Raw genomic sequence first — 26078 nt, 5'->3', positions numbered from 1 at the left:
TTTATCTCTAACAATTATTGTGCTATTTTAATAAAGGTTAGTATTATGTGTATTATTAATTAAAAATAAATCCATTTATGCCTAATGATTGTTTTACTGCGAAAACACCCTTGTTCCTAAATATATCGAAAAAAATGGTTTTAAAAACAAGGTGTACTCAGTTGTTTTTATTTAAAAAATACAAAAATAAATTAAAATACAACTCTGTACATTGTACAAGAATAAACATATTTTGTGCTCTAATACATTGTTGATATATCTTATATAGTTAAATAAGCTTTAATAATATACGCATTGTACCTACTCTTAATAGGTATATACTATATAAATACTTAAATTCTAGGATCATTTTCTTCCAAATGCACCAGCTTTTCTGAAATCTCCCAGAATTTTCTCGCCTTACCCATATCGCTGGCTGAATCGGAAACTGTACTTTCCTGACAGTCAGAAAAGTATTGCCCGGTAGTTTTTCCCAATTTTTCGTCAACCGCCAACATTATTGTAGTCTGGCAACCCTGTTCCGGAGTCTTGAAGAAGCCCTTTATAATCAAATTTAAGCCCCAGCTAAGAGGAGCGGGTACAGAGCTCCAAATTCCTGTGTCAATTAAGCCAGGGTGCAGACAATTTGCAGTCACCCCTGTGCCTTCAAGGCGTCGCGCCAATTCTTTAGTAAAAAGAATATTGGCTTCCTTTGACACGTAATACAGGTAGCCAGGGAAGGTTTCCAATGGGTTTGGGTTGTCTAAATTAAGTCTAGCTAGTCTGTAGAGAGAAGACGCGACAACTACAATTCTTGACGGAGAACTCTTTTTCAGCAATTTAATTAGAAGATGTGTGAGCAAGAACGGGCCATAGTGATTAGTGGCCATTGTCATTTCAAGACCGTCTTCCGTTTTCTTCTTTGTGAACGAATTTGCGTAGCCCGCGTTGTGGATCAAAACGTCGAGTTTTTGTTCGCTTTTGTTGATATCTTCAGCAAAAGCACGTATCGACGAAAATGATGAGAGATCTAGTTTTTTCACGAGAACCTTCTCGTTGTCCGTTTCCTTGATGATTTCATCTGGAAAATAGAATAATGTACGTTCACAAGATATTCACGTAGTTCAGGTAGGTACTGTAGACTGTAGGTACTGCTTTTCACGAAGAAAAAAAAACATAGGTAAGTAACTAGGCAGTTAATTTGAATAATCCTTTCCAATATAACTACACGAAAAAATATTTTATATTTTTAAGACAACTGTCCATTATTCAAGGAACTAGGAAATAGCTAGATAATGTAACCTAATAATTATTGTTTCAAATACGAGTGACCCAAAATACATAATAAGTAGGGGAGAGCGGGGATGAAAGTCACATTTTTAGCTTTTTTTATGTAACTTCCAAAATACGTTGTTTAGGAATGATATTTGTATACCAAAAGATAGTGTAATTATTCTGTTACAAAAGAAATAAACGTATTTTTGTGTAATATTATCAGTTGTAGAAATATTTTGTATTTTCACTCTTAAGAAAAATGTGACTTATAACCCCGGGTCAGGGATGGTTGTCACAATGCCTAGGGTAGGTAGTCACATACTAAATAACAGGCAATTTATAAATAGAAAGTCACACTTTGGTCTTATAATTTTACGGAATAGTTTTAAATTAAGAACTCTTAACCAAATGAAACCGTGTCTACGTTCTTTATTTCAGTCTGAATATTAATCAATCACAATTTTAGCAAACAATAATAATCGTGAGTCAATATAGAGTCATCAAGGACAGATGGACTTCCAGCAGGTTTGTTAGGGTGATTTTCCGGTGTTGATTGAAAATTTACGGCTAAAACAAACAACCTCAAAACGCAAATAAAGTCATCTCGCATACAGGGGGCTGGTTGATATGTGACAACCAGCCCCCGAAAATTTGTGACAACGAGCCCCATAACACGTTTTAGGAAAATAAAATTGAAAATAAATTCCGATCAATGAATATCTAAAAAACTATACTACGATATTATAAAACACATTTCATCATCATCAAATGCACTGAAAGATTATTACTGTAAAACAAGAACGCATAATTACGAGGTTCGACACAGCAGCACAATAATTTACTTTTGCTGTGCGAAAACAATAAACACGTGTGAGGCCCTCACGGCAGATCGGAGCGGTCTGACGCGAAGTTGGGACAGCGTTTTCACTGTATCGCTCTTGCCACGCTGTTCAACAGACATACCTTTTATTTTGTGTTAAGACCGCTGTGACAACCAACCCGTGAGACAACCAAACCCGGTCTCCCCTATCTAATTTATGTTTATACCTACCTACATGTATTATAATATTATAATCTTAAATCATAATTAATTCAAACGATTCAAACTCTATCGTCCATGCAACTTTATTATATTTTCTTTAGTACTTAGCAGTTTATTTTATTTTTCCCTAAACGTATTGAATAAGTTGATACAGTGCCTCATTAGTGTGTGCACATCGCATGCATAATAGATATTTAAAATTGTTAAATAAATAAAGTGACATTATTTATAAACAAATTAAAGACAACAAAAATTATAGAGTAACCAATTAATAATTGTAGGTAAAAGTTAAAGTAGGTACCTACTCAAAAGAACCATAAAAACCTCACACTGAATGTTTCACATTAAGATAAAATGAGATACAAAGAAACTATTACATCTATTTCAATATTAGTTACCTTTAATTTTCTCAGCTAGCTCCAAATTTCGACACGCCATTATAACTTTCGCGCCTCTTTTCGCAAGTTCCCGCGCTGTCTCCTTCCCGATACCGCTGGTGCATCCCGTCACAATGACGGTCTTTCCGTCCATTCTGGTCTTTTCACGGTACATTCCGCAGGTCAGTTGAGCGTACAGACGCACAAGGAATAGAATAACCAGTAGACCGAGTACGACGATGGCGCCCAGAAGAATTACGATCGGAAAGATCCAGAATATGTAATCCGACTTCAGCGCGTCTGATACGAACATTTCTGAAAAAAAAAAAAGATTAAATTATAAGTAAGCAGAAGTTAACAAGAGACCACATTTTTGGAAAATAATTAGACGAATATTATGACTTGTGAGCTTACGAGAAAAAAAAAAAACTAAATTCAATACATCTGTAAAAAATCACTCTCAAAATAATAATGCAGCTTTTTATGAGTGAAACAATTTAAGTTCACGTCGGTTCAATATGTTGGTTTTTCCAATCTTCATTATAGGTACGAGTTTTTCTACTAACATGTGTGCATAATAACAACAAAGCAATCAAGCTTTTGCCGATTATTATTTTTTTTATGAATTTGATTAAGTATTATTTTTTTAGGTATTCCACTTCAGTTTAAGGAACGAAATATTTTAATCATATTATTGGAAGGTTCTTCCCCGTAATGCGGATATTGCAAAATTTGTAGTTACTTCAATTTGAGAGAAAATCATTTTTTTCAACTTATTATGAATCGATATTCGATTAATATCTTTTTAATATTGTTGTACGTAGCCTGTAGGTAACAATAAGCTTATAATTCCTATAGCATATACGTTTCGACTCCGATTTATAAAAAAGTTACATGTGACTGAACTGAGAATCAAGTTTAAATAGGTACCTATTTGCTAGAGCCTTCTTGGCTAGAGATCGTTACCAAGAATCTCATGAGGATGTTCGATCGTGATATTATTTATGCTGGTATAATTGGTATGTGAAATGGAATACAAAGAAGAATATTTGACTATTTAGGTCATGATTTATGATCCCATAATTAGGTAACACCGTACAGACTGAAAATATTTCCTTAAAAGCCTTAAAATGCAATTTTCATTCGAATTAGAATTTAGAAAACGAGTTCTCAAACATGATAAATACATCGAACAAGACATTTTATTTAATATTGGTTATTTGTATTTAATTAAAATTACATGCACATTTATTAAAAATTAAAATTATAATTGGTTCCTAACATATTATTCTAAGTTCTAACTACTTACACATTTAAGTAAAACACAAATATCACACACTACACAAACCAAAAACGTTGTCTATTTATAAGCATTTTCAACAAAGAACTGTGATATAAAACCACTTAGTAAATGACTAATGTTAAAACAAATGCCGTAAAATCAATTTAAATATTGGTTCAATGTAATTAGTCCGCCTTAGAAATTAATTGTTATTTTTTCGACGTTTCTTTTTATTTTGGTCCCAAAAGGTTCACGATTCGAAGCTATGTTGATTTTGTTGCTTTTTCTTATTTATAAAACATTGAATAAATTAGCAATTAATATTTGGGTATGATTAGAACTAGCTGCGCTCCGCGTGGCTCCGCTTCTGTTGGTATTAGTGTGATTAGGTATATTATATAGGCATAGCCTATAGTCTTCCTCGGTAAATGGGGTATCCAACCCCGAAAGAATTTTTCAAATCGGACCAGTAGTTCTTGAGATTAGCGCGTTCAAACAAACAAACTCTTCAGCTTTATAATATTAGTAGAGATTTATAGCTGACTAGTCTGGATTCTGCTCGTTTTGAAAAATAAAACCTATCACACAGGAAAAATGTAGCTTTCTACTGGTGAAATATTTACGATTCGATTAAGATTTGAGTGCATCCAGTACATAAAAGTTCCTAAGTTTTAACAAGACTTCGAAATAAAGAATACTTAGGAATAGAGAAGATATTATTAATTATTATCACGAAACGACAACCAAAGGTTTCGAATTTGTTTAATTCTCCTACCTAACTAATGAATTATCTAGGAGTATTTCTATATAAAAGTAATTTGTAACAATAAGTTAAATAAAGTTGATCAAGAAGAGAAAGGCTTTGGAAAGTTTAGAAAACCGTGAGTTTGTAAAATTACCAGACCACAAAGATTTTATTTATAATCATTAGATATCGTTTTTAAAAACCGTAATTATTTATGAATGTACTGTAAGTTATTACCGTTCATTTATGTATATAATGACATGGTAGGTGCAAAGCTTGTAGCTTTTATTTGATTTTCGTGATATTATGAGAAATACTAATATGTAAAAATGTAAGCTGGAAGAAGAGAGGCTTCCTAAGATGGTACATAATTATTTTAGTGTAGGTAGCTGTTCTGTCCCCAAGGTTAATAATAAAACAATTATATGTATAAAATGCCGATCACGTACTACACTAATAAGAAGTAAAACACGTGCCTATAAAAACCGAAAAAATGTCTCTATGATTTACCTTCTTAGGCAAGTCATTTCGATTCGGTAAAAAAGATATTACAAATAATAAATTCGAAAGAAAGCCTATGACGAAATATACTAAACCCATAATTTTTAATAACTACATATTGCAATAGGATAGTCTGTGGTATTGAATGAAATCAAAGGCTAGCGAAAGTCACAGAATAGAAATGGAAAGTTGATTTGGAAGTATTTAATATTCTACAACTATAATACTTAATGTGTGGATCTAAGGCTGACCAAATATTATATAATAATTCCTTCTAGGTATAATTTATCGATAAATTAATATTGTTTTGGCATTAAAATATAATTTAAAATTACAATTTAATTTATTATGTATAAAAATATTAAGTTAGTTGGTTACTTACATTATAAAGATACAAAATATTTATTTAATTCAACAAAAATATTTAATAGAAGAAAATAATAATGTTTCGACTAGTAATCTCTGTAAATCTCATCAAGATCTATTCAGCCGATTTCACGTGATTGGGTGTCAGGAAAGCTTAATTTATAATGTTACTTTTAAATTGTTTCAGTTTATGTTTACATTCTTATCTATTGAGATACCTACAATTTACATAATATTGTCATTATGTAAATTCTTATGAAATGACCCGTAGGTAGATTCTTGGAATTCTTAGGACATGGGAATACCCGGACGTCGAATGTCATTGATTATAATATTTTGATAACATTATAATTTTAACTTTATAAACATTATTTATAAACTAAAAAATGATATGTTACAAAATAACTAGGTATTAAAAGTTTTTTACAAATTTTTAAGCCATAAAAAATTGAGCGAAACTGTTTTTTTTTCAATCACAAATAAAGCATCCTGTGTAAATTATTGATTAAGAAACATAAAAGTAAGTAATAATAAGAGAAAGTAACTCACTATTTATCAACAGATTTCACTTCCAAGTTCCACGTGCAAACTTTCTGAGATTTTAACAGAAACTGTCTTTCGAGGTGTAGGTTACACTGGTCGACGAAGCCTTACAAAATAAAACATACTAAGTTTCATGCCAAAATGATCCTTATTCCAAAGATATAAGTGTGGGTATAGCTGTACGAGAATGTGGTTTGAAAAGCAACATTTTTGTATCCATATGATTTACGAAAAACGACTCTATGAATAAGGGTCACGGTTTGATTTAATTTATTTTTCGATTTAGGTTTTAATGCTTTTTTAACAAAACATTATTAAGTAGTTAATAATGTACAAATTGTTAGTTCAACAAAACTTAAGTTGACATGAAATAGTTGAATAAAGGTTGAATATTTTATGATTTATGAATTATGGTAGAAGCAGATGTTTTTGCTCGTCATAACTACTGTAATTAAAAATGATGGTTCATCAGTTTTTTTATAGGTATATTAAGAAGAGCTGGAACGTCAACACATTTACACATTGCACATGTTAGGCCGGGAGATACTGACACAAAATTTCGGGTCATTTGTAACAGGATGGCGGTCTAGAGGGGTCTTAGTACGCAATGACAAAAAGAAAAATGATGGTCAGAACGCTGGTACCGGCGGACTAGTCGCGTGGGCGTTAGTTACACTCGTCGGATAAATAGCGAAAGTCCAACGATTTGTAACACAAAAATTTTAGAATTTACCGATAGCCCTTAAAAAAGATGTAGGCGGTAGTGTCATGCCATACTTTGACGATGTGACTTACAGTCCGCCATACCGACGTGAATGCGTTGATTTATAAAAAACAATTCAACCATTTGTACCGGGCTAACTTTTGCACAGGTAACCATCGTTGTGCAGCCATTTACTAAAATCGCCATGCCATACTTTTCGGACGATTCCAAATGGTCGCCATACCGCGGAAAATCTGCAAATTTTTCAATTTTTTTTTCTCGCCAAACGATTTGTACCATCCTACATTTTTTTTCAACAACTCCTGAATGATTATAAATAGAAGTGTGATAATGCCATACCTGTGGGAGGTGACGAATGTGTATAAGATTGTATTGTAATTGATTTCTATTTTTTTTTATTCTTATTGTAAGATTTTATTCGTAGTTTGAACGATTTGTAGCAGTATGGCACTAATTTTTCCCTCTATTAAAAGTATGGCAAATATAATAATGGTCACGTTGCATCATATACTTTCCAAAAATGCCGTACAGGTACAAATCGCCAATTATTTTCATTTTTTTTTACGTCTTGGCTTAAGTCTTACAATCATCCGCCCCATGTTTGCATTCTGCGATATTTTTTTCTAGGTAGAATTGTATACAAACAAACAGAATATAATAATCCCATACTGTAAAAAATTATTTTACGTATTGTACAGTCGTATTTTTTAAACGTGACGAATAAATTAATTTTTCAAGTATGGCAGCACTTTTTCCCCCTACTAGAAGTATGGCAAATATAATAATGGTCACATTTTATCAAATACTCTCCAAAAATCCAAATGCAATACTGGTACAAATTGTTTGGCGAAAAAAAATTTTTTTTTTTGCAGATTTTCGGCGGTATGGTGGCCATTTGGAATCGTCCGAAAAGTATGGCATGGCGATTTTCGTAAATGTCTGCACGATGATGATTACCTGTGCAAAAGTTAGCCTGGTACAAATGGTTGAATTGTTTTTTTTAAATCAACGCATCGCGTCGGTATGGGGGGCTGTAAGTTACACCGGAAAAGTATGGCATGACACTAACGCCTACATCTTTTTTATGGGCTATCGGTAAATTCTAAAATTTTTGTGTTGCAAATCGTTTGACTTTCGCTATTTATCCGACGAGTTCGACTAACGCCCACGCGACTAGTCCGCCGGTACCAGCGTTCTGACCATCATTTTTCTTTTAGTCATTGCGTAATAAGACCTCTGTAGAACCGCCATTCTGTTACAAATGACCGGAAATTTTCTGTCAGTATCTCCCGGCCTATGTATGTGTCATATTTTGCAATTGTTTATAAATACAGGGTGATGTAATTGGTGTAGTACGAATATCTAAAAATCTATGAAGTAAATGGAAGAATTATAGACTATTTTACAGTATTTAATAAAATCATTTAATTTTTTGTTCATTTTCATTAGAAATGTCAATTTTTCTCACCAAGGTGGAAATTTGGATGATAAGGATCTTGTTAGAAAAATATAAATTTTGACTAAAATCGGCATTTTTACCAATAACAGTGTGATAATGAGCTTTTACTAAATCAGGCACACTTCTCGAACTCTATATTTTCTCTTGTATCGGCTTTTCGGTAACATTTCAAAAGAAAAAATTTCATCTGATCAAAGTAACGATACCACAGCTAACATTTGATAGTATGTACATAAACAAAATGATGTCGATAAAAACATTTCAGGTCGTTTGAGAAATTTGCCATTGCCAAAAAAGCTCATTATCACACTGTTTGTATGCATTTTCTGAGTAAATTTACTATGGTAATGTATATTATATTTTAGACCATTAGAAAGTAGATATTTCAACGAACAAAAAGCCCCCAAACTTTTTGTAAAAAGCTGATATTTCGACGTCAGAATTTTCGATTGAAAATTAGGTTGTTTTTTTGGTATTAAGTTGAAATAAGGCGAAAAAATAAATATTTTCAATCAAATAAATTACAGTGTATTTGAGACACAATAAGGTAACTTTTCACCAAATATAGTAAAAAAAATTTTTTTTTGAAAAAGAAATAAAAAACCAATAACTTGGTTTTTTGAATATTTCACCTAAATTTTGAGGTTATGTGAAAAAATTGTTAATACAAAAGTACAACTTTTGTACTTTTTATTACCTACAACTTTGCCATTGAACTTTTTTCCATAGGACTTGTAGTTTTGTTGGAAATCAAGAGAAACCATTTTTTAGCCTTAAAAGCTCCCCCCCTCCCACTTCCCGAACTCGGATTGTCTGTAATTTATTTTTCCTTTAATTTTTATCACATTCTCCTCCTTTTCTAATGGGTTTCATCCTACTACTATTTTTTTTAGGTTTTTATCATTTTGGAAGGGATTGGCCCTGGTGTATGTTGGGAGTGAGCGCACGTGTTATTTGTATTGTTTTTATGACCTGAAATTTAATTATTATTTGATAATTGAATAATTATTAATACTTTTATCCAATTGATTATTATTAGAATAAATAATTAACTTCATCAATTGATTTACTTTTAAATTATAATTTTACAGGTAAATTATGAGAGCTTTCATAATTATATTTGCATATATTTATCTACAACGCACCCATTTTACAATTCAAGTCTAAAATGAAACTAGAGTCGCATTTATTTTTGAACATACTGTAAGTGAAATTGCATAAGTGTGAGTACTGTGAACATGCCAGCTTTCCTTAATTGACCGATAACGGTGATTAAGTTTGTAGGTATACTTACCTATTTGAATGCATTATTTTGAATGTATGTTCAGAATCTTGCGACATGGCATGTAGAGACAGTAAAGGTGGAGCAGAAGCTTTCTATAAAGATGTTCTGCAGCATTGCATAACACTTTCCGTATAAGATAAGTGGTCGTAAGTCAATAATTTCCCTTTGTATTCTTCAAGTCATATAATTTTATTCATAAATTAATTCGAAAGTTTGTTTGGTAGGTTGTTTGTTGAACCTTGGCTGAAAATTATAATAGTTCATTAGGAATTAAGTTAGGAATATCAAATAGATTCATTCATGGATTTTTATATCCTCATTATTACATTTCAATTCTTTGTGGATTTACCTAACATCGGTGTTTCAAAATTCAAATTGCCTTTATACCTATATATTAACTTGTTTCAAATAAATAATTAACGTAGGTATAGGTAATTATTGCTACTAGGAATAAAGCAGATCGTGAGTCAATTATCATTTTATCAATCATCGATTTAGGTACATCTATACTATCTATACTAATCTATACTAATATTATAAAGAGGAAAAGTTTGTAAGTATGTATGTATGTATGTATGTATGTATGGTTTTCACGCATAAACTACTGGACCGATTTCAAAAATTCTTTCACCATTAGAAAGCTGCATCTTCACTGAGCAACATAGGCTATATTGCATTTTGAAAAAAATTAGAGTTCCTTACCAAAAATGCAATAATGTAACCCAAGGTGTAAAAAATTCCTCAATAAAACTTCTGTCATCGCGTGCGCTGCGGAATCTATTGAAGATAGAACAAAAAAATGTTCTACGGTATCATAGAATGGATCAATATCTACAAGAAAGTCCGCGATACCATATGTCCATCTTCAGTAGTTATGTTACTACAACAACTTTTTTACGTTTTCAAAGTAAATAGAAGTGCCGACAGTAATCAAACCATGTTATCCATACACATATATTAATCCTTATCCCATTAAATGATGTTTTATTATAGACTGTTTCAATACCAGCAAAATACTTTTTAAATGAAAAGAATTGGATATTCCATTCAAAAGATATAACGAATTTTTAAAAGTGTCAATCTACAGAAAATAGTAGGTATACTGTTCGAGCAGGCCGTAGTGCGGGGGTCACGGAGGAATTCTACCAATATGCGTCTTGACGGAACACAGTGGGGTTTTGGTCACCCACGGCCCCTCCCCCGGAGACCGTGGGTATCTATGAAAGATTTCCCCACAAAAACAAAAAAAAAAAAGACCGTAGTGCGGGACGGGGTAAAGGTGATTTTCATGTGATTAAAAATTAAACCTATAGTCCGACCTATAGTAGACTTTTCACTGTAACGATATCGTTATCTATGCGGGTGAAACCGCAGGGCATTGCTAGTACATAATATAATTATACATATATGTAACTATACTTACATATATATGGTATACTATTTTATGGGCATTCTAATAAAATCGCTAGAAATCCTCATATACATGTTAATATGAAACAACGCAAAGTTGTCATTCGTTATTTAAGAGTAGAAAACTGTTTATGTAATATTGTGTTTGCCGGCTTTAGCGGTCACTGAATTTGAAGGTTACATCGGCTATACTAACATTTTCATGTTTGTTTGTTTGTACCAAATAGGGCCCGGAACTATTGAATCGATTTGGTAAAGTCCAGTGAGCTGCAACATTCCTAAACGACACGTTATTTCAATAATTGGGAATCGTAGAGCTAGACTTTTTTACCATTTTTTAGGCAGAGTAATAAAAGAAACAGGCGAAATGGTCATTACCGTCCACACTGTGGTCCACACATTCATATAAAATAAGTATTGCGAATGCTTTGCCGGAATCAGTGGACATGTATGATGTAGTTATTTTTCTCGAAGGTCCATTATCGTAATTGTTTCAGAGCAACGCGACGTGACCAACATTCCAGAATTTTTGAGCTTTTTGAAGTTAAACTTCATTAGTCGTATTGAGAGTAAAATTTCAAGGTCGCGTCATGGCAATACCGTCACGTCATTGAGTACCTAAGGCGACGATTTTGGTATCATTGAATCTTGCCAAAAAAGGTTTCACTTCTGACACGTGTGTTCGTACACACGCTATTTTTATAATAATTTTCTTCTCTGGTTTTGAAAAATACTAGTACTTTGTAAATTGTAAGTACTTATTATCAAGAGTGTTTACATTTACAGTTTTGCGAGCGTGTCATGTATAAATCGACGGTCATAAACAAAATGACTGCATTTTGCAGTAACGGCGAATAGAAAGCTATTTTCTCAGAATGACGCGCTCAATTTGCCGTGTCCGTTCCAAGAAAACCTTAATTTTATATTTATATTATTATTTGTAGGTATATTTAAATGAATTGCTTATTGCTTTAACGCTAAATCCATACTAATATTATAAATGCGAAAGTAACTCTGTCTGTCTGTCTGTTACTCAATCACGCCTAAACTACTGAACCAATTTTCATGAAATTTGGTATGGAGATATTTTGATACCCAAGAAAGGACATAGGCTACTTTTTATCCCGGGAAAATGACGCAATCCCGGAAATCCCACGGGAACGGGAACTATGTGGGTTTTTCTTTGCCTGCGCGGGCGAAGCCGCGGGCGGAAACCTAGTACACACTAAATGGGCTATGGGTGTGTTGATTTGTGCTCATTATAGTTTTTGTGTCAGTGCTAATACGATAGTTTATCAATTAGGTAATTCGTATTTGTAAATAATTGACCCTAAAACTGCAAATTATTTCTTGATAATTATATTAATTATTTATTTAAAGGTTTGTAAGTAAATACGCATAGTGTAAAAAAAATTGTTAAATGAAAAAAAAAATTGGTATTGTGGAAATTGTAAATCGGTTTGTTTAGCACACAAGCAGCCTTGGTTTAGCATAAAATCTTTTTGAGCCCTCTTGAAATATACTGGCGACATACTGTCAAAATCATTTTCATGGCATTACGACACACGAAATTCTTAACGTATAGCAATCAATTGATAGTAAAATTATATAAAAATACATATTTTTAATACACAATGTCATCTATAGAAAGTCCGATACCGCTATCCGAGATAGAGTCAGTTCTAGCTTGGGTCGATACTTTTAAATTATCGCGACCAACTAAGAAAATTAACAGGGATTTTTCTGATGCAGGTATTGTATTTATAATTTTATGGTGTACTAGCGCCCAGGCTTCGCCTGTGGTACATAATTATATAGACAAAAGCACTTAAGGTTTATTGCAGTAGCAGCTTGTTGCATTAATTTTACATATAAGCGAGTATTTAATTAAATTTATGAAGTCATAGGATAAAGTTAGGCATTAGAATGAATTGCTAAACACAAATTTTCGCGAATAATTGGTCAGTCCTATAAGTCGGGCATTGAACCCATCTTCTATAAAAACTGGTTATTATTAATGTTATGAGTAAGTAGGTACATACTCAAAAAGGTGTTACACACAAAACATATACACACTCGTATATTTTATAGCTACAAGATAAAAATACAGTCGAATTGAGAACGTCCTCCTTTATTTAATTCGGTTCAAAATCAAAAAATTCAGAACATAATTTAGTCTTTCACCAGCTTGTCGAGTGCCTCCATTACAAAATAAGGATCAACTGATATTTCTTTACAATGAAAATAACAATTTTCTGCCTTTACAGTACTTCTAGCAGAAATCCTAAGCGTGCACTATCCGAAGCTAGTAGAGATGCACAACTACCCTCCGAGAAATAGTCATTCGTTGAAACTAAACAACTGGATGACGTTAAATAGGAAAGTGCTGAAGAAACTGAAGTTAAACCTGTGCTGTAATACCATGGAGCAGCTGGCTAATTGTGCACCTGGGGTTATTGAAAGAGTACTGATTATGGGTAAGAATCTATTGGCTAACATCTACTTATAGGTATTAGGATTCAATGTTTTTAAAGGTTATTTTTTCACCCTTTCGAATAGTGGATAAACTTTTCGTAAGTATTTTAGACTAGCTATTCCCCGCGGCTCTGCTCCTGTTGATCTTAGCGTATAGCCTTATCGGCTATAGGCTATATATATATATATATATAGCCTATAGCCTTCCTCGATAAATGGGCTATCTAACACCGAAATAATTTTTCAAATCGGATCAGTAGTTCCTGAGATTAGCGCGTTCAAACAAACAAACTCTTCAGCTTTATAATATTAGTATAGATTAAGGATTCACGTACTGTGTTGTGTATTAAGAGGTGTTGTTTCCATATTATAAAGTTATAAAGTTAAATTACCAGAAATGGGTTAGATTGTATGTTTGTTATAGGTACGCAAATGAGTCGTTATAAAAGCTCTTCGTCGTAGCTTAAATTGAGCAAAATATCGTATATTGGATTTTGGAATATATGTAACACACATATTCCAAAATCCAATATACGATATTACTTCAACCTACAACGAAATTTTTTTGAAAGTAATCTTAAGTGCTATAAAATTTGTAATTTGGTTTTCAAATATGTTTTTTCAGTGAGAGATAAAATTCGGCACGACGAAGAACTGAACAGGAGTACGAATCCTGAACAAAATGTTTCCAGCGGTGGCAGTTACTACGAGGCTTGTGGAGATGAAGGTGTATCTTTATTCTTTACCTCTTTGGTTATCGTGACGTCTAATAGCAGTATTATTTGCGGTGTGGGAAAGTGATGGCGCTAGACGACCTATATAGCGTTGTCATTTTTTCAATCTGGAATAAATGCTGTTTTAAGACATCGAATTAAAGAATAAGAATTAAAATACAATAGGATATTATATGTTTTATAGAACATGTGCTCGTTGTCCCCGTGAAATCAAGAGTGAATGGTGTATTGGAGACAATCCAACAGAAGGTCGTCAGCTACGAGTCTTATATGACGCTGAAGCAGGAACTAAAGGATACGAAGGATTCTATAGAAGTGCTTAAACAAAAGGTAAAAATGTAATTTATATTGTTTCGTAGTGACAACAAGTACAAGGGGGAACAAAGTACCTAGTAGGTCTACTTTATTGACCATCCAAATACTCTTTTATTAATAAGTAACGAAAAGTATCTAATTGCACTGTGTAGTTTAAAATATAAATTATTAAGATTTTTATCATATACCTACATTTTGCAGGTAGACCATCTTGACACATTAATTAAACTAAAAGAAGAAAGAATAGATGAATTACAAAAGCAGTTAGAAAGAAAACAATCTAGACGTAAAGAGATAGAAGCGTTACAGAACAGTTTTGTTATTCCATTCGAAACGGAACCACCTTCTCCAAAACTCGATGATATTGTGAACGCACCGAATAAACCGCTGCTTGTAAAAACTATGGACTCTGCCAGCAAGATACCTAAACTTGAGGACTTTAATAAAACTCCTAAACAAGAACCAGTGAAGATAGATGAATCTATTAAACAACCAAAAATAGATGGGTTTCTTAAAGATCCAAAGATAGAAGAGCCTACAAAAGTCGCTAAAGCAGTAGAACATGAAGTGTCCAAGTCAGAAGAACCTATTAAAGTATATAGGTTGGAAGAATCTAAAATTCCAATTCCCAAAGTAGACGTAATTAAATCTTTATCTAAGCCTAGTATAACTGAAGTTGCATCAGAGGAATTTAAAAAAGAACCACCTAAAATTGAAAATGTGAAATCTGAAGTTTTTAAAGAAATAGAAATTATAGATCAGAGAACCTTTGATGCGTTTCTCGATAACGAAGAGTATATAGATAGTGAGTCAGGAAATAATGTTATGACTATAGCAAATTCGATACAAAAAGAGATAAATGATATTAGCAAAATGAATTTCATTCAAAATATTAACTATTTTAATTAATCGCGAATAAATATTTTATATTATTTTGTAAATCAACAATGATTATTGTCAAATTACGAAATGTTTGTGTGATTGCTTGTTTTGGGGGCCTTTTTGAGCTAAGTCAATAATATAATGTTTTTATTAGTTTAATTTGTAATGTACAATTTAGAAATAAAGTTATACAAGTGAAGTGACATTAGTTTTATTTACTTAACGAATATTGGCTTGGAATATTTCACATAGGCTGGGATGGTGTTTCAAAATTTTCTTAATTTGGGCAACTCGATCTTCAGCGAAGGTACTTTCATTAAGTTCACTGTTGACATATATAAGTTTTCATTAGAAATTAACATTTCGTATGATAATGATGGTGATGATGATAATCACTGATGATGAAAGTCGATGTTGGTTTTGATGTTGATGATGATTTAATAATTAATGCAACTTATTGAAATGAAGATTATCAATATTGTCTATTCAATACGCAAACAAGTGACACTAAAGGTAGCGATGGATAAAAACAATAGGGATATACAGAACGAAATAGAAGATTTACACTTTGTGTTCACTGTCTTGTCCAATAACTTCGAATCTGTTGAAGTCAATACCGTCATGGTAGAAGCATTCTTGGTTTATTTTATCCAGTTTCTCTTTAACTGGTAATAAATCTGCCACTGAAAGTATATGAGTTTTATAAATGTCAAATATTACGTAATTTGTCCATGTTTGTTAAGATCTACACCAAAATGATATTACCATAAAAGAGAAACCATAAGAATTAACTAAAAAGCGACAGTGAAAGAACTACTCAGCAAATGCATTTAATTGTAAAACTGAATTGCCTCTAAATTTAAATCAATTATTGCCGAAGTTAAGTGTGATTTAGGACATTTTTACCCAAACTAACCGCTTCTGTACTACCATTTTTTAGATCGGTTGAGTACACATTCAAGGAAATGTTAATAAACAACCAAATTCTCTATTCTATACTAATATTTATAACGAGTTTGTTTTTTTGAACGCGCTAACCTCAGGAACTACTGGTCCGATTTGAAAAATTCTTTCGGTGTTAGATAGTCCATTTATCGAGGAAAGCTATAGGCTATAAATCATCACGCTAAGACCAACAGGAGCGAAGCAATGCGGGTAAAAAAGCGGGGCACGGCTAGTAAGAAATAAATATTATAGAAAACCCAATAAAATGCTTACAATTAAACACATTCTGTATACTCGATACAGACGATCCAGATTGTTCTCCATCCCTGCAAGTACAAGGTGGAAGGGAGAGAGATATATCCGAAGTCTGTACAGCTATTCCGTCTATGGGATTCGGCCAATCGGATAAATTATCTTCAGTTATATCGAAATCTACCTTTTCCTTTTTGGACTTTTCTTCTATCCTCTTTTTGAGGATTTCCAGTTGTTCTGTAATAGGTATATTTGCTAAGAATTACATTTAATTAAATGACTTATGAACTAGTTCATTCATTATCAAAATAATATATTCTTAGATTAGACGCGTTATCATCTATTCATTTATTGTATGTTTTCTTTATTTTTCCAAAATACTCCGCAGTGAAATGCGTATACAGCTAAAAAACACTTTAATTCAAAATAATTCTTTTGAGTAATTGTTGTTCAAAGAGATATAACGGCTAAAAGCATATTCATCTGCTGGTCCAAATGGACTTCCATCTTTAGTAAATGATTGTAGGTCTGTATTAATTTTGAACTTGTTTTTATACCTGTGTATATTGTGTTATGTATATGTATGTATGTACTCACCAGGAGTACACGGCTCATATTCGTCAAACGTTTGCTCAAAGTGTGTGAACGGATTCGCGTGCATATACGGTGGTAGTGTTCGTATGAACGAGTCCATCTTCATACGTTGGCACTTTTCCATTGGACATGTCTGGAATTTATTTTTTGAGTTATTTATAGGGTATTAGGTTCACGGTATTAAATAGATGTTGGATGGTTTTAGATACTATTGATCTAGGAAGTTTATAGCCGGAGAAACATCGGAAAGAACGGAACATCTATGAAAAAAAATATGCAAAAATGAGGAAAATGCTATTGAAAGCAGAAGTTCCGAGTGTCAACTAGAAAACACCTTAAAAATGCAAACACAATTTAAAAAATGATACCGGACCCAATGCAGTTCCTTGGCTAACCCCTCTATAAAGTAAAGATAAATATAATTCTCTTCGACTTTCAGCTACAAATAATTTTTAACCTAAGAATAATTTACAAAATATATGGAAAATACATAAAATCTTACCTTTTCATAATGAATTGTATGATCTTTGTCAGGCACATGTGTAGCTATCATATCCATGCTATCGTTGTGTAAGCTCCTGTGAAAGCGATGTATGAAAAATATTTATTTATTCTTTATTCTTTATTGTACATAATATACCAAACATAAATAAGCTATTCTATAATTACAATTAAGATACAAGGAAAACACACGGCACATACGTACTAAAAGGCGGCCTTATTGCTTTTTTAAGCTTTGCAATCTCTTCCAGGCAACCCTGATTGGTAAGGAATGTATGCTAGAACGCGACTTGGCGCAAATTCAATTAATAAATTAAGCATTAAAATATAATTAATAAAAACAATATATACAATAATAACAATAAAAATAAAATAAAATAAGTATATATAAATTAATATACTTACGTAAAAATTATAAAAAACTTACATATTTTATAAATATACATACACATAATAGTACATAACCTACTAAATACACTACATACAATACGAAAAAATAAACACTATAATATAATCTAAAATAAATATAAGCAACACATTATAGAGAAAGGAAATGATTTTTGACAAGAGCTTTAAAACTTTTAACATTTTGCGCCCGCCTAATGGATTCAGGCAGAGCGTTCCAAAGTTGAATAGCGCGAGCAGTGAATGAAGATCCATAGAAATTAGTGCGGCGAACCGGTACAGAAAGAAGCAGAAGATTAGAAGAGCGAAGAGAGAGTGAATTATTTGAACTAAGGTAATTAAATTGAGTTTTAAGATAGCCTGGCGTTTTAGGGTCAAACAGAACACAGTACAGAAGGTTAAGTATGTGGGCATCCCGGCGACGACGGATGGGAAGCCGACATGATCAAATTTACGTAAGCCAAAAATAAATCTGATGCAGAAATTTTGCACCCTCTCAAGGATGTCTAACTGATACTCAAAAAGATCGGGAAATGAGGAATCGGCATAGTCAAGGAAAGGAAGTAGAAGGGATTGGGCTAACGCAATTTTGGTGGAAATCGGTAGAAAGTTTCGTAAGCGGCGCAAACAGGATGCCGTAGCAAACACTTTTTTCCGAATTTGCTTGATGTGTTCCGACCAGGATAAGTGCTGGTCGAGGTAAATATATTAGTTACTATTGTAAAATATGGCCAGTTTCACTGCTTGAAATGTGCTAATTAGTGTATCTGTCAATTAAAATCAGACTTGATGTAATTTTGTATGATTGAAAAAATTACAAATAAGTTAGCTCATCAGAGTCATTATCAAAAAGTGGTGATACAAGCCATAAACCTTACAAAATTAGAGTTATAGAGTATGGATATTTTTAAGTTTTGTTAACAGGCTTGTTTTGTATTTGATTTAGATTTATTTTTGAATTATATATATATATTCTAGAAATTAAGTTTACCCCAAAGCTGACACTGATTCATCTGCATTTTCTTCGTCCTCTACCTTCGATGATTCTCTGTTTTCAATAAATATATTTTTATTATCTTATAGTCAATTAAAGTCAAAAAATTGTCATCATACTTACAATATAATCTTACGAAACTATAATTGTTACCAAGTGAGTTCGTAGTGAATTTTTAAAAAACTAATAAAATAAAAAAAAATCTTTTACATTCATAAGCTTTCCGCTGGTGAAAAAAGGTTAAAAATTGGTGAAATCGTTTTTGCGATTATTTCTTACAAACATGCAAACAATACAGAGATTATTAAATAATTACTTCGAATGTAATTCTTCATCATGGTCCTCTTCGTTCATATTTTCACTGAATAGCGAATCCTGAAAATGTGTGAATTGCAAGTTCTATTTAAGACGTCTTTACACTCTTTATGAGATAAACACATAGATAAATAATTATAGACAACAATTTAAGTATTTTTGTAATTTTACTCTTCATAGTAAGTAATTTATTGAATAAGCGTAAATTTAAACTTACAATCCTTTTTCCAACATTCAAGACAACTTTTGCCGGTTCTGTTGACTGTCTGTGCCTTTCTCGCTGTAAAAGGTTCTTACTAGTTAATTATAATTTATAATTAAGAAATTTAAATATGACATGGATACTAACTAAATCAGGAATAAAAAAAATAGTAGGTAGATTCTAGATTAGTTCTCTCACTCAACTTGATACCTATTGGCTATTATACAGGGTGTCCCACTATTGGTATACTAAGCGCGAAGGGACTTGTAGTGATAACGTAAAAAATACTTTAAAAAAAAATTACGGCAAAAATTGTTTGCTTAATTTTTCCTGAAAATACATGTTTTCTTCTCTAGCTTCGCTTACCGCTTCTCTAATGTGAGCATTTTGTCTATGAAAACATAATCTTAAACGATAGCTCACGTGCTGGTGGCAAAGTTGGGCGGGTTGCTTGTTATGCATGGAGTTTTAAGAATTCATCTATTTGAAAAAAGAATGCGTCTGGAATTTTATAAGTATTTTTTACGTACTCAGCGTATGCAAAACTATAACTTCCTTTGAGCTTAGTATACCAACAGTGGGACACCCTGTATAAAAATAAAAACATATAAAAAAGGCAAACTACAACATCAGAATCCTAAAATTCATTACCTAACTCTAAAACGTTAGTCTGTATAATATGATCATACCAATTTCGTAGTAGAAGCAATTTCCATAGAATCTCTTGCACCAAGTAACGTAGCTTTTGTTATAGCTTGAGGCAATACGCTTGAGGTGCTAAAATATTGTTTGAATTTTTGAAATGAAACTACTTGCGCGTTGAGTGTAAAATTTCAACGTCGCGTCATGGCAATACCGTCACGTCATGGAGTAAGGCGACGATTTTGGTATTTGGTAAACTTATTTGAAAATAAATTCGCAAAATGTATTAGAATGTAAGGAAAAACACATCTCATATTATAGTGATTGAGCAATCTTCTTACGGCCCAAATTTATTTTTATGCTACCCACTGCAGTTACTTAAAGTGTAGCGATAATTACTAAGGAGTGAATAATAAGTTACTTACATTATTTTTAATATGGAGCCCATTGTACCTCTCACATCCACACTGGCAGTGGGTCGATGGTGACTTATATCTGACTTTTAAAATTATTTTATTTATAATAAAAAATATTTTTGTTTAAAATAAATAAACGATGGGTTAAATATTAATTTGAAGGTGTTCAGAACATACTGTACCTAATCATAAAAGTAGTCAATTGATAAAAAATCACAGCCTAAAAATACTATAGAAAAGTGAGGGTAGTTGGGTAGAACATTGAAATTTGAATAAACAACATCCGATCAAGGCATAATTATTATTTTATGATACGCTAATAATTTTTAACAGAAACTAAACCAAATTCAATCTGTCACGACTACTCCAAATATATTAGGTACTAGAAGAACGTGAGAAGCACCAGCTTTCAAATAAAAAAGTATCATCAAGATCGGTTCACCCGGTCGAAATTTCTGAAGTTGAGGAAGTAACTAACACAGTCGGTTGAAAGCATTGAGTTACTATGTACTACATACAATAATTATACCTCAATGGTTGAAAGGGAAATTTATTCACCAGAAAAAATATTAAACCACAAGATATATACATATGTAACGCTATTATAATTATCATTAAATAATAAAAACTTACACCAAATCTAAACGACTGTCTTTCTGTCTGTACATTCTGACACTCCCATTTAGCTCCAGTGGGTTGATGCTTTACATATTCATCTTTTATTGTATCGAGATGCAAACAGTTCGAATGCAGGAACATATCGCTGAATACTGCAAATATTCGAAAAATATTCAGCTAAAATATATTATTGTTAAAATAACCCGCTTAGAGTAAAAACTACTCATTTGTATACGAAGTTAAAATTTCCCAATTTCTACCCGGAGTAAAAAATTTAAAATACTCCTGAAATTATTCACAAAATTGAAGTCAATCGGTCCAGTAACTTAATTCTAATAATCTTAATAATCTTAATTCTAATAAAATAAAAAAAATGTCATATCGGTTTGAATTCAAGTAAAAAGCCTAAATTATTTTATTTTAACATTAAAATCAATGTATTTTCTTTCTTTCCTTCTTTATTTATTTTTTGGCTTTCACATATAAAAGTCATATTTCGTGAATCTATACATCATTATGATTTGGCACACGCAATTTTTATTTTAGAAATACATGCAATGCAACATTATTTGATGAAATAAAATTACTCTCTTACCATAATCTTTCCATTTAGGTGGTGCAGTTTTAGCGGCTTTCACATTCTTCAACACTTCCCTCCTCTGTGGAGGTTGAAATTCCGCCATATCACCAAAAATAATGAACGGTGGGTTTTCCCCATCTAGCATTTCCCACCAATTTTTCTCGTGTGGTACATCAGTTTCTGTTATTTTGAGAACTATAATTTATTAATAGGTTTCTTTACAGTTTACACTTACAATACCACAATTGCTTACAAATTACAATTACTATAAAATATATAATCTCTAAAAAACAAAACTAACCTTCCTCACTTTTTTCTTCAATTTCACAAGGATCTTCCTTAGGATCATCTTGTATAGGAGCTTTTGTTTTCATAAGTGAGGGTAGATCGAAAAAATATTGGTTCGTCTCGGGAGTTCCACCCGCATAATGGTATACAAAGTTTTGGAACTAGATGATATAAAATAAATTATTTAAATAGATATATTTAGCAACAAATAGCATTAAATTGCAAAAAAAGAGTAAGTAAGCATAAAATGAGCATTAAAAGTGACGATTTATATCGTCATTGAAAGAAAGTTTTGTGAAATTTTTAAGTACTTATTTAACTTCTTCTATTGAATACCGCGTATTTAAATTATCACATAACCGTATGTGCTATACATAGTTATATGATTATGCTTTGGTATTTATGTATTGGCATTCAATTCAGAAACGCAAGCACGAAAATTATTATCAAATTAGGTATTCGTATCGTCATCAAAGTATTATTGTATGTGAATTTGAAAAGCTCCAATAATGACGTCATACCCTCGATGATGATGCAATAAATTTGACGATAGTTTTCGTTCTGCAGATACATATATAATTTATTGTTTGAATGTATTGTTTTGGAGATATAGAATAAGTATATAATTATTTGTCCAGAATACATATATCTTACCTCTTTTATAACCTTGTTCATCTTATTTTTCCACTCATGGTCCACTCTAGCGGCGGTTTTGTAGCCTCTAGATAGGTTTAGAATTAATTCCTGACTCTCGGAGAGAATGTGTTGTAAGGCGTTTATGTACCTTGTGTAATCTAAAATAAATATTAAGAAAATGATTTTTAACATTTTTTTTTGTGTTTTGCCTTCACAAAAGACAAAAAGAAACGCATGTTATATTATTAAACTCTCTCGACAACATTTTTGATTTACCTGGGTTTCTATGTTTTTAAAGCTCCTCAATCCATATTATCATGACCTTTTTTACCATATTTTTTCATTTCAACATATTATAACTAATCAAAAAAAGACTATAAATATTAGCTTTGAAATAACCTTCAACAATCCTCAACTTTTCCAATTTACTCTTCCTCCTCTCAGAGCACATAACAAACATCAGACCAGCCAAGTTCTTACACTCTAGTTGGGTTTGAAGGGCCGATATCTTTTCCTTTCTTTCTCTATGTGCTTCCCGCATCATGTGGGAGGTTCGTATTTGTTCATTTCTGTGTTTATTTGGTACAGTAATTTTGGATTTAGTTTGAGTTCAGTTTGATAGAACAAAATATTATTTTAAAAAGTATGTTATAAGCACTAATAAAAATAAAGAATTTCCAATATCACATTTATCAAATTGATCCCACAGTCAAACTGCATGTGCAGTTTTGTGGGACTTAGACTTAAGTTATTGTAATAATTTGTAAGAATAATTTCAATAAATAAATAAAAAAATAATTTGAATTACTAAATAAGAACTTGTTAAGAACAATGAACAACAGATTATAGAAAGTGCTTGTATGACTAAAAACTAATAAAAAAATCATTACAAAAATTTTCACAGCGCAAATTCAGGGCGAGTTAGTTATAAAAATAAGAATGTGACGTAACATTAGCTTTACAATACTAGCTAATCTTAATCTACTACCTTATACCTAGTATTTATTGGATATTACTCACTGTAAAATATAGTCAAATCTATCTTTCAATAGCTTTATTTCTTTCTCCATTCGTTCTTGGAAGTCTGCTGTAAGCGCTTCCTCCTTTTCTTTAAGTAACTTCTGAATTTCTTTATGATGTTTTTCTTCAAGGTCATGGATTATTCGACCTGTAGATGATGAATTTTTATGTCAATATGTTGACTAAGGTTTTTATTCGTAAGGTAAGGGAAGTTCGCATCTTTGCATTATAGGTGCCCACTCCCCTTTTTTCTACTTATTTTTTTATGGGAGTATATTATACATATTCTTTGAATACAACAGATACATACGAATCCAATAATATTTTTTATGTTTGTTAGTTGTTCCATATAATGTATACGAGTTCATTTGTAGTAAAATCATAAAACTACAGAACCGATTGAGAAATCATTTAGAAATCTACATTATTTCTATATGTGTTACCTATATTAGTGTTTATGGGCGGTGGTGACCACTTAAAATCAGGTGACCTGCTTCTTTGCTTGCTCTAAACATAAAAAATATATATATTTTTATTTTCTATATTACCTTTACAAGGACAAGCTTGTACCAAATCCTGCGCATCATCAGCTTTTTCCTGATGCACGATGTTGGAGTCGGCTGGTGTCAACTGCTCCTCTCTTATAATTGCTAACGTATCAGTGCTGCTTGGCGACATCTTAAAACATATTAATTTTTAAGTTTGTAGATAGCTACTTGCCTGCGTAGTAAAAGAAAGTTGCTATAGTTCATACATGTCACTTTTTAAATATAGCGCCATCTATCGGAATTTAAAAAAGGAGTAATTTAAACGGGCAACGGATTTTCCTATGGGAGTTATAATTTTTTTTTAATATTTTATTGCAGTAAAAAGTAAGACTACTTTTTGTCACGTTCTAGTCTCCTATCTCCAGACAAAAAAGCATAACTTAAAATCTGCATTTATGACAAATGTCGCAATAAAGTCGAAAGTCGACTTTTACGTCGTATGTTTGCATTTGTATATTGTATGCAACCATACACACTATCGCATTTACAAAATACTATATTAGTAGAATAAACAATAGTATGTTATAAAAAATACAGTATCAATGATTTCGTCGAACATTGAACTATGGGGTAAATTAACAACTTATTTTGCTGGTTCCTTTGTGATAGGTTGGGTTTAAAAGAGGATTACAGAGATAACAAAGATTTACAATTTAGATAAAGCAATGGTGAATGAGTAACCGAAATAAGATATTTTTAAATGCTTGTTTGTTTATATTATGATGAGAAATATAATTATTATAGCAAAGTGCATATAGCACGTAAGTACCTACATACAAACTAGTTTTATAATTATGCAATAGCAAAACCAAAAATTATACGCGATATGAGAAATCTAAATAGAAGTTAGATCTTCTTATGAGTTATGTACTTATCTGTCTCCCGCCTTTTTCTAAAAATGCAAATGCTTGCGTCAAATAGTCTCGCTAATCTTTTATTCACATCTACAAATAGGTAGGTACTACTAACGTAATTCTCATTTACCTATCATAATAATTCGTGTTTACAGATAACAATAAAAAATATTCCCTTTCACAGTTGCCGACGTTTGAGTCACATCTGTATTTCTAAGAACGTACAGGTAAAAAGTACCTATTGCTTCAATGAAGTTATTTAATAGAAACAAATAATGAAGACTCTTTTTGGGTTAAAACGGATTTGGCAATCAGTATTATTTTAAACTCAACGTGTAACGACTTTTTGGATTTTTGGTGTACCTGAACTGTTTCTAGGTAGGTACTTTATTGAAGGATGTTTTATATCATTTATATATAAAATATGTGGATTGTGATCATATTAAGTGTTGTGAAGTGCCTATAATATGTTGCAAAATTGGATGCACGATTTAAAGATAAAACTGGTAATGCCTGCTATTAAAATACAGGCAAAACGCGTTGTAACGTATGTGAGTATTAACTATTACAACAACAGAACTCAACATTTTATCCTTGTGGATGTGTCTCTACAATTAAGTTCATACAATATATTTTTTACTTATAGATAAGATTTATTTTATAAAAAAGAATTACCTTGTCCGTTCGTCTTTAGTTTATCATTAATTAAATATCGTCGTTATAGTTAACCATGTAATATTACAACATTATTCCATTTGAGCGTGGAAAAGGAGGTGGAAATTTATAATAGTTTTTTTTATGTAAGTACATACTGGCTGTAATTTTATATTTTATCATAGAGAATTATGCAATTTAAATACGTACCTAGCACAGT

At 31.8% G+C, this 26078-nt stretch overlaps 3 protein-coding genes and 1 long non-coding RNA gene across 5 annotated transcripts in view; 2 read left to right on the top strand and 2 right to left on the bottom strand.

The window, feature by feature from the left end:
• Window positions 1-5: 5 nt before the first annotated feature.
• LOC149478117 (retinol dehydrogenase 14) lies at window positions 6-6188 on the bottom strand. Of its 2 annotated transcripts, none has more exons than XM_089709904.1 (3): window positions 3983-4063; window positions 2695-2988; window positions 6-1060 (listed from the first exon to the last, which is right to left on the bottom strand). In XM_089709904.1, exons 2-3 carry the CDS (start codon window positions 2984-2986, stop codon window positions 333-335), a joined length of 1020 nt encoding a protein of 339 aa, XP_089566030.1. In that variant the 5' UTR covers window positions 2987-2988; window positions 3983-4063; the 3' UTR covers window positions 6-332. The 2 variants fall into 2 exon arrangements, with proteins under 2 accessions (XP_089566030.1, XP_089566029.1); XM_089709903.1 differs by lacking the exon at window positions 3983-4063 and adding an exon at window positions 6117-6188 and having other exon boundaries at window positions 9-1060.
• A 2333-nt stretch (window positions 6189-8521) lies between these two features.
• LOC149478108 (uncharacterized) overlaps window positions 8522-26078 on the top strand; it is a 175099-nt gene continuing 157542 nt past the window's right edge. The window contains exon 1 of the long non-coding RNA XR_016317502.1: window positions 8522-9577. This is a non-coding gene — a long non-coding RNA (uncharacterized LOC149478108). The remainder of the gene's footprint in view (window positions 9578-26078) is intronic.
• Window positions 12623-15421, top strand: LOC149478116 (uncharacterized). The gene is made up of 6 exons (XM_089709649.1): window positions 12623-12740; window positions 13256-13465; window positions 14089-14190; window positions 14382-14527; window positions 14714-14940; window positions 15118-15421. The coding sequence occupies exons 1-6, from the start codon at window positions 12623-12625 to the stop codon at window positions 15419-15421; spliced, it is 1107 nt and encodes a 368-aa protein (XP_089565775.1).
• On the bottom strand, window positions 15614-24480 carry LOC149478115 (uncharacterized). Its single transcript, XM_089709880.1, has 17 exons — window positions 24351-24480; window positions 23803-23950; window positions 23182-23351; window positions 22801-22940; window positions 22160-22307; window positions 21874-22038; window positions 21294-21430; window positions 20670-20743; window positions 20292-20379; window positions 19618-19680; window positions 19402-19460; window positions 19083-19139; window positions 17688-17763; window positions 17189-17318; window positions 16613-16828; window positions 15960-16077; window positions 15614-15719 (listed from the first exon to the last, which is right to left on the bottom strand). Exons 1-17 carry the CDS (start codon window positions 24478-24480, stop codon window positions 15614-15616), a joined length of 2025 nt encoding a protein of 674 aa, XP_089566006.1.

The sequence above is a fragment of the Colias philodice genome, chromosome 23 (assembly GCF_061535455.1).
Source record: "Colias philodice isolate Cphi_HAF_F1 chromosome 23, ilColPhil1 Martin Lab GWU primary, whole genome shotgun sequence".
Taxonomy (NCBI): Eukaryota; Metazoa; Arthropoda; class Insecta; order Lepidoptera; family Pieridae; genus Colias; species Colias philodice.
Note: the sequence above shows the minus strand (reverse complement) of the source record. Positions and strands in the feature narration are given on the sequence as shown.